The sequence below is a fragment of the Arachis ipaensis genome, chromosome B10 (genome assembly GCF_000816755.2).
Source record: "Arachis ipaensis cultivar K30076 chromosome B10, Araip1.1, whole genome shotgun sequence".
Lineage (NCBI taxonomy): Eukaryota > Viridiplantae > Streptophyta > Magnoliopsida > Fabales > Fabaceae > Arachis > Arachis ipaensis.
The window spans coordinates 127,230,741-127,240,089 of record NC_029794.2 but is presented as its reverse complement, the minus strand read 5'-3'; the positions used below and the strand labels follow the sequence as shown (position 1 = coordinate 127,240,089).

The 9,349-nt window shown below is 37.1% G+C and overlaps 1 protein-coding gene across 2 annotated transcripts; it reads left to right on the top strand.

Moving 5' to 3' along the window:
* Positions 286-8,914, top strand: LOC107623388 (RRP12-like protein). Of its 2 annotated transcripts, none has more exons than XM_021112958.1 (18): positions 286-888; positions 1,207-1,726; positions 1,893-2,153; positions 2,417-2,508; positions 2,920-3,129; positions 3,211-3,609; positions 4,605-4,783; positions 4,865-4,958; positions 5,065-5,121; positions 5,594-5,707; positions 5,852-5,923; positions 6,447-6,557; positions 6,735-6,881; positions 6,985-7,113; positions 7,251-7,352; positions 7,437-7,516; positions 7,859-7,984; positions 8,184-8,914. In XM_021112958.1, the coding sequence occupies exons 1-18, from the start codon at positions 388-390 to the stop codon at positions 8,746-8,748; spliced, it is 3,759 nt and encodes a 1,252-aa protein (XP_020968617.1). In that variant the 5' UTR covers positions 286-387; the 3' UTR covers positions 8,749-8,914. The 2 variants fall into 2 exon arrangements, with proteins under 2 accessions (XP_020968617.1, XP_016181114.1); XM_016325628.2 differs by having other exon boundaries at positions 5,567-5,707.

Below are 9,349 nucleotides of genomic sequence, written 5' to 3'. Positions count from 1 at the left end.
ATCCTAATTGTAGGGGAGTGATGTTTGGGCTGAGTGTTTTGGCCCACCTGAATCGGTCCACAACAAAAAAAAGGTGCAAGTAAACAGCAGGAAAATAGAGCAAGGGGACCGTTAGCCACAATCTTGAATAAGAATGTCCTCTTATGCCAGCAGGAGGAGAGATCCAATCAACTGCAGTATAATATAGCCCAAAAAGCCTTCTAATTTCTAAATATAAAATTATTTTTATCTTATTTTTTTAAAAAATATCGTTAAAAAAAAAATTTCCGAGAAAGGCGCGCAAACAACCTACTCGACCTTCAGTGCATAAACATTTGTGCCGTGACTGCCGTCGGACCTAGCGTTTCACTGCACTTTCCAGCAACTAGTCCTATTGCATCATCCTCCATGGACGACTTCGACATGGATGCACCATCCTTCTTCGGGGAAGGTTCAAACGATGATTTCTGCTATTCCATCCTCTCTCGCTTCTCCGGTTCCACCAAGGAAAGCCACTTGCATCTCTGCGCCGTAATCGGGGCTATGTCTCAGGAGCTCAAGGAACAAAAACTCGCGTCCTTCCCTGTCGCTTACTTTGGCGCTGCATGCTCCTCCCTGGACCGCATGTCAGTGGAACCCAACCCTCCCAGCCACGTCATCGGCGCCCTCCTCACTGTTATATCCCTCCTCATCCCGAGAGTGCCCGCTGCGGTGCTGAAGAAGCAGAGGGAGTTCTTGTCGGAGCTGGTGGTGCGAGTTCTACGGTCGTTGAGGGAATCAGAGAGTGTCATGGTTTCAGGATTGAAGTGCCTTTCGCATTTGTTGATTAGAAGGGACAGTGTGAATTGGTCCGATGTGTCTCCGTTGTTCACTGTGCTGTTGGGGTTCCTTACTGATTCACGACCTAAGGTATATTACCTTCTCTGTGACTTCAAAAACCGAATTTTCAGTTTGTGAAAATCAATGGATATGGGAGTGATGATACCACGATAAAGGTTTCACATTGATGAGGATATTGTTGGCGATGTCCCCAAGTTCTTACAACTTTTATGCTTAGTTGATCCTATTCTAATAAGAATTGTACATTACCTATGGTTGGGTCTTGCATATAGCTTTTGTTCTTCTTTTAGATTTCTTCTTCTGTTCTTGATTATTAAGGATACTGAATGTTTGCTAAACTGTGGTGCATAGTTGAATCTTGTGTATGCTAACTAAATCTTTTATCAGGTTAGAAGGAAATCTCATTTGTATCTTCGTGACGTCTTGCTAAACTTACAAAAATCTTCCCTCTTAGCCTCCGCAAGTGAGGGAGTCAAAAATCTCCTGGAAAGTTTTTCTCTGCTGGCTCATAGAGCAGATGCTAATGCTAGTGAAGGAACTGTGGGAGCCCAGCAGGTTCTGTATATTCTTGATGCTTTGAAAGAGAATCTTCCCTTTGTGTCGCTGGAAGACAAGACCAGCATTCTCGAGAACTACAAAATTCTCTTGAATTTGCATGAACCTCTAGTCACAAGGCGAATAACAGATGGCTTGAGTTTTCTTTGTCTTTACCCAACATCAGAAGTTTCGCCCGACCCATTACTTGAGTTGTTGTGCTTGTTGGCTCATTCTATCTCATCAAATGAGACTTCCGGAGAGGGAATGACATTTACTGCTCGCTTGCTCGCTACTGGAATGAATAAAGTTTATTTGCTCAAAAGACGAATATGTGTGGTTAAGCTCCCTCTTGTCTTTAATGCTCTCAAAGGTAAGATATCATATCCACTTTTCCTTTTTGAATGATTTAATTATGTTGCACTTCTTAATGCTCTCTGTCACATGTTCATGGTTTGTGCACGCATGTGTGTTCATATGTGCTTACCTGTTTCGAAAGGTACTTCCTCAAGTATTGTTTTTTTCCTTTGAATATGCAGATATTTTGGCATCTGATCATGAAGAGGCAATATATGCAGCCACTGATGCCTTTAAGAGCATGATTAACTCTTGTATTGATGCACGTTTGATTAAGGAGGGAGTGGATCAGATCTCTTTTAGTGATGACAGAGGATCGTGGAAGTCAGGACCAACCATTATTGAAAAAATCTGTGCAATTGTTGAGAGCTTACTTGATTATCGCTATAGTGCTGTCTGGGACAGAGTATTACAAGTTGTTTCAGCTATGTTTAATAAATTAGGTACTTTGTTTGCTGTGAGATCCCATTATCCTTTTTGCACTGACGACCTCTTTTTGTCGTTGATTAGACTAAGAGGCCAGGGAGTATTATTTCTAATTTAACAATTATGATTATGATTTAATTTGTCTAGATCATGGATGGTGTGATTAAATTATCGATATTTATCTCACCTCTGTTTTTGAGTCAATTTTGTAATCTTGTTCTTAAAATAATGTATATACTGCAAATTACTTATATTTGGGACTTTGCTATCATCAATACAGGAAACAGTTCTCCTTATTTTATGAGAGGAATACTCAAGAACTTGGTAGATGTGCAAAAGCTGCATGAAGGAGATTTTCCCTTTAAGAAGCAGGTATCCTATTTTTGAATGGTTTTCTATTAGAGTTGACCAGGAAAGAGTTGGATATATTTTGTATTCTGTTATAATATGAAGGTTTTTAAAGTGACTGGGTTGGTTTTAGCAGCCGTTTCATTTCTATGTTTGCCCTTGTAATTAGTATTAATAGGGACATTTGGTGCTGTCAATGCTGATGATTGTGTGCTTAGCAAATAACAGAATAGCTACTATGTGCTGCAAACTTCTGTTGATTTATATATTTATTATGATTGTTCAAGAATTGGGAGCAAACCTTTTTTTCTCAATTCCTTTCTTAGTCTATTCGCCCATTAGTATGTTGTTGACAAGATTCTGGAACTATTTTTTATGTTATAGTTTTCTTTGGGCAACTGATTACTTATGTATAGTACATTCTACATCTTGTAGTTGCATGAATGCTTTGGATCAGCTCTTGCTGCAATGGGACCTGACCGATTGCTGTCCTTTATACCTCTGAATTTGGAAGCTGAAGACTTGTTGGATGCGAATATCTGGCTGTTTCCAATCCTGAAACAGTATATTATTGGTGCAAGTTTAAATTATTTTAAAGAAGAAATTTTGCCCATGATTGAACGTATAAGGGAGAAGGCTCGAAAGGTGGGAAACAATTTATTATTTATTTATGAGTTGCAGTATTAGTCTCCTGCAGAGATTTTTGTTACTTTCTGTGCTGTGCAGCTTGAGAAGCAAGGTTTCAAGGTTTCATCAAGGAATGCAGATGCCCTTGCTTACACTTTGTGGTCTTTGCTGCCTTCGTTTTGCAACTTTCCTGTTGACACTGCTGAATGTTTCGTGAATCTGCAAGGACATTTATGCAGAGAGATAAAAGAGGAACCTGAGGTTCGCGGAATAATATGCAATAGCTTGCAGCTTCTGATTCAACAAAACAAGAATGCTGTGGAAGCAAATAACACAGATTTTAATGGGCAAGATATAGACAAACAAAGTCTTGTCTGTTATTCGCAACAGGTTGCCAGGGACAATTTGAACGTTCTGAAGTCATCTGCAAAGCACTTACTAGTTGCTCTGGCAGATGTATTCCTGAAGCCTTCAAAAGATGACGGTGGTTGTTTGCAGGTACTAAACTTTGTAAATTGGGAATTGTTTTTTCAGTGTTTAGCAGGTGTGCAGTAATTATGCATCCCTAGTGGATCGCAGCATAGAAGATAATTTATAATTAGACGTTAGACATTCTGCTTATGTGGTGGGTCTGTGATTCTTCCTACTGCTGGCTACATGTGATATTCATCATTATCATAATTGATTTGTTCTAGAATATTCCAATACTTTGTTTGCCATGTAATGCTCATAGGGGATCCTTATTTTGTGTAACTTGGTTTCGGCATTTATGTTCTTCTGTACAATCACTTGATAGGAGTGATAGAGACTGTACGTTTATTGGAGAAATATCTGGGCTATTCAAAAGCATTAGTTAATACGCTGTGTTTAGTAAAAACAACAAGTTCATGTGCTTTTGCTTTCAATTTTAAAAAATTAGGGGTGCTTTTGCAAGAATCTGTGAAAATACTTTTCGAAGCTTGCTTGTCCCTTTCAAAATTAAAGAGTCTAATATAAAACCCTATATGTTAATGAATATCTGGATATTTCTAACTCTTTATTGTATTTGTGTCTATTAAAGTCATTTTAAATTTTAAAGCAATTTTACCAAACACTATTATTATAGCGTGTGCTTATTAAAGGATACTTTTATTTTGTTTTTGTTTTATCAAATATATTTGCTACAACTTTTGAAAATCCATATTTGAAAAAACAAGAAAAATAAGCAACTTTTAAAGCAAAAACCTTACCAAACCCATCTTATGTCAGTGCCAAAGAATATGCCTCCACTAGTGTGAAAATGAAAGCATGTTTTTTGCATACTGTTATTTAATTATTTAGTCTTTCTATAGACGGGTTGTTTGGTATATGAATATTTCATGGTATGCTGTATCCATTTAGTGAGTATACTAAGTGGACATGTCTTTAGATTGTCTTTGAATTGAATGGATAATTTATTTGTTACATTTGGCTGGTGCAACAAGTTTATGAAGATGGTTTTTGTCCATGTGCAGCGTACTATTGGTGATATTGCTTCCATAGCAGATAACACAGTTGTGGGGAATTTACTCATCTACAGAATGAATGAGATTGGAAAACGCCTTAAAGAGGCCGGCAGAGTAGACGATTCCCAGAATATCAGTTCTATGCAGATTGATGAAGCATCAAAAGAAATTTCTTCATTAGTTATCAAGTATTCATAGTCATCTATATTGTGAATTGTGTATATATGGATGTACTTCGTAAAGTTGTAACATATTTCTTTCTATCCCAGGGCACAGTACATTGACTTTGCAGTTTTCCTGTTGCCTGGTTTAACAGATGAAGGGATTGATGCGTTATATCATGCAATAAAGCCAGCATTAAAGGTCTGACTAAGACTAAAAGTGTATTTAACTTTGTTCTATTATAGTAGTTCCTTCAACCCCCTTTCACATTTGAAGTTAGAAGTATTATAGTTCTAATTAATTGCAGGACGCCGAAGGTGTCATGCAGAAGAAGGCATACAAAGCACTTTCAATCATTCTCAAGGTAGTCTATACAACATTTAATTTGGTTTTCTGGTTAACCAAAAAAGTCTGGTTGATGTGATTAAAGCATATTCATAAAAAAGTATTGATGTTGTATCACTGTAGCCACAATGGTTCAATTAGTGTTGTTATTTGATGGGAATGCATAATAATATTGATAGATTGGTTACCTGTCCAATGGTTAAGTTGGAGTGATTCTTACATATTTCACCACTATATGTTTTCTTTCTTGGAGCATGAGAAACTACCTTTAATTGGTGTTTTCACTGCTGAGCTATATTTTGTGTTGCAAATATATTTTCTTTGATAGTCTCTCTGTGGACATGATACATGATAGAGTTCAATGGCGTCGTTTGATTCATGTAGCCGACCCCACCTAGTGGGACAAGCCTTTGTTGTTGTAGTAGTGTTGGCTTAAACTTTCTAATTTGTGTTTTTCTTGACAGAGTTCTGATCGTTTTGTTTCTTCAAAGTTGAAGGAACTTTTTGAGCTGATGGTTGAAATTATTCATTTATGCCATTTTTCTGCCAAACGTCACAGACTTGATTGCCTTTACTTCTTAATAATTCAGGCTTCAAAGTCAGAGGTATTAAAAAATGTGCTTTTGCTTCCTTGTTTGTTACCTTGAGTTATTTTTGTAATGATGCATCTGATAAGCTGTAGAGTTTGTTGCATCACCTAGCGTGACTATGTGAAGCATAAATAATGTGAAGGCATGCATTGCCTGCAGGATAGTTTGGAGGACTTCTGGAGAAAAGATGTTGAAGTTTTACTTGCCGAAATAATAATTGCTGTTAAAGAGGTAATGTGGTAATTGTGGAATGTTGCAAAATGAGTTGGCATGCAATGTCTTCAACTGGTAATTTTCCCTCTAGTTCATGTAGGTATAAGCAACATTTTTCTAGAGTGTGGTGTTTTATTTGAATGCTAAATGTGAGCCGTTGTTGCAACAGTGCATTGATAAATATTATTAATCAGTTTGTATTTGGTCTTTTTCTATCATTACGAATGTGGACATTGTTTTTGTTGTGTTATTGACTGTTTTTGAATAAAATCTTGTTCTTTTAATGTTTTTTTTTTTCATTTTGGTCTTTGCACCTGTCAAATTCAATATATCGGTCCTACTGTTTCTTTTATAGTATGTTGTGGCTGTTCTTGGATTGATTATGTCAATGAACAGTGGGGGATTATTCTTCAATGTGTTTTTGAATATGGAGCACTTGTGAATGTTATTTGGCATGAACATCAGATTCACCCGAAAATAGCTTCTTAATTCACCTTCATAAGGCTGCTGTTGTGCTAAATTTTGAAGAGTATCTTTGCAGGTTAATAAAAAAACCAGGAACAGGGCTTATGATATACTTGTCCAAATTGGTCATGTACTTGGAGATGAGGAGAGAAGTGGGAGAGAAAAATTACATGAGTTTTTTGACAAGGTAATATCTAACTTGTGCTTTTTACATCTTTCTTAGTTTCTTAATAATCAATATCACCTGCATTTCCTCTGTTTGATGTGATGTGCAGCATTTAACTCATCACTCTTTAGTCTTGAACACATCATTTATATTTCTCCCTCATTGGGTAATGATTTTGTGAGATTTTCATGAGCTTAGATTGCTAGGGGTCTGGGTGGACAAACTTCACATATGAGAAGTGCAACTGCAAAAAGTTTAGCTCGTTTATCATATGAATTCTCTGATCTTGTTTTACCTGATTTCAACTGGCTCCAACTCCAAACAGAAAATACAGAGATAATTAAGGTTTGTCCTTCTCTATCTGATTGATTTCCTGCTAGTGATGATTGAAGGAAATGATATTTTGCTAAACTTCAGGACTAGGTATGTTTTTCATGTCATGCTGCAGGCAAATTTGGGTTTATTGAAGGTATTAGTAGTCAAATCACAAGCAGAAGGGTTGAAAGTGCGCCTACAGAGCATAGTGGAGGGTTTGTTGAAGTGGCAAAACAGCACCCAAAATCATTTTAAAGCAAAGGTTGCTTGGTTATTTTACGTGGTATTTTTGTGGAAAACTGCAGTTTCGTAAATACATTATCATGGATGACTGTTGTTTTGTAGATGCTTGTTCATGCTGTAAACTGCTAAGTGCTAACACATTCAAATTCTTTGCAGGTTAAACTTCTCTTGGGAATGCTTGTCACAAAGTGTGGACTGGGTGCTGTTAAAGATGTCATACCTAAAGAACATACGAAACTTCTTACCAACATATGCAAGGTCATTTGGGCAAGCATTATAGTGTATTTTTCCCCCCTTCCTTTGGAAGAGTTTTTCTGAGATTTTCAATCCATTTCGTAACAGATCCAGGAACAGAAAAAGAGAAAACGGGGTGCTAAATCTGAGGAAACTAAAACACATTTCTCAAAAGCAACCAAGTCCAGGTATCAGTCAAAGTATTTGGTTGCATTATTAGGAATAGGAAAAATAGTTTCAGCACCAGAAACCTATGCATGTGACTCTTGGATTTCTACCCAATTTCACATCGACGTAGTATCATTTTGCAAGTGTGTATAATTGTTGATATATGAAAGCAAAGTGAACTTTTATGTTATGTTTATTGACTAACTAGAACAGTTACATCCAGTATGATGCACCAATTACCATTTTAAAACAACATTTTTGTGCACTAATTTGGCATTGAAGTTGTGACTAGTCTTGTGATTTTTGTTATTATGCACAAAGTTTTTTATGCGTCTGACAAATATATGTAAACTTATTTTCAGAAACAGTGTGTGGAATCATACAAAAATCTTTTCAGATTTTGATGAAGAAATTGACGGGACTTATGGGGACTATCTAAATGCCAAGACAATCTCTGGCAGGAGCAGATCAGCAGCAACTTCAGTGAGGTAGGATGCATCTTCTGCTTGTCCATTCTTATTACTGGCTGGATTCTTTTGCTGATTATCTTATTTTTTTAAGATGTAATGATTAAATTCGCATAGATCAAACATTTTGTAAGATCCAACTTAATATATTACTGCAAAATGTTTTTTGATTTGTTCTGTAACTTCAATTGGACTGTTCTCAATTTTTGGTTGTCTGTAGGTCCAACATCAGGCTAAAGAAGAAACTGCCTGAGGACGAATCAGATGATGAACCACTTGATTTGCTTGATCGCAAGAAAGCATGGTCTGCTCTGAGATCATCTGAGCATCTAAAAAGGAAATCAAGGTCCGAAGGTGATGAGATGGAGCTAGATCCCCATGGACGTTTGATTATCCGCGAGGAAGGGAAGCAGAGGAAGGAAAAGCCTGACGAACCCGAGTATGATGCTAGGAGTGAGCCTGATAGTCACTTGTCTGGGAGGTGTGGGACTAAAGCCCAGAAGCGAAGGAAAACATCAGACTCCGGGTGGGCTTACACGGGAAAGGAATATACTAGCAAGAAAGCCAGGGGAGATGTGAAGAGGAAAGACAAGCTCGAACCATATGCATACTGGCCACTTGATAGAAAAATGATGAGTCGCCGACCACAGCAGCGTGCTGCAGCGAGAAAGGGTATGTCAAGTGTTGTAAAGATGACCAAAAAGTTTGAAGGTAAGAGCACTTCTGGTGTGCTGTCCATGAAGAGCTTGAAACTAAAGAAGAAAGGCAGCGGAAAGAAAATGTGAATAGGGTCAATGTATATTGGTATATCATTGACGAGGTAGATAACTAACCATCCGGCAGTTCTGTTTACTTATGAAAACGATTTTATTGTTCTCTTTTGTTTTGTCCTCCCCCAAATGTGTACACCACAAAAGTTGATTCTACAGTAGGTTAGAGCCATTATGAGTAGGAGGCTTGTATTGTGTTTGTTCTGACTTAATAGGTTGTAGAAGCTAGATGGTGAGCCTAGATACTCAATAAAAGCTGAAAGCTCAAGTTGGATGTTAGGCCTAGATGCCCGAAACTAGAGTTGACCAAAATCAAATCCAAAACAGAAGCAGCCAAATAAAAAAAATCCAAGAATATTTATCGGGCCACTCTACAAACATTTATCGGAAAACCCCAAGAAACAACAAGAGGAGAGTTTATACTAGAAAAAATAATGAAAGAAAAATAAAATAAGAATAAAATAAAAAATTAAGCAAATGAAAATTTAGCTAGCATCATAAATCATAACACCATGTCACCATCTAGATGCTTACTTGCCATTTGCTTTTGCTCGCTACTAGCTGTAAGCTCAAGTTCAACATGTGAAAATTAAGTCTCTTTTGTTGTTTGACTCGT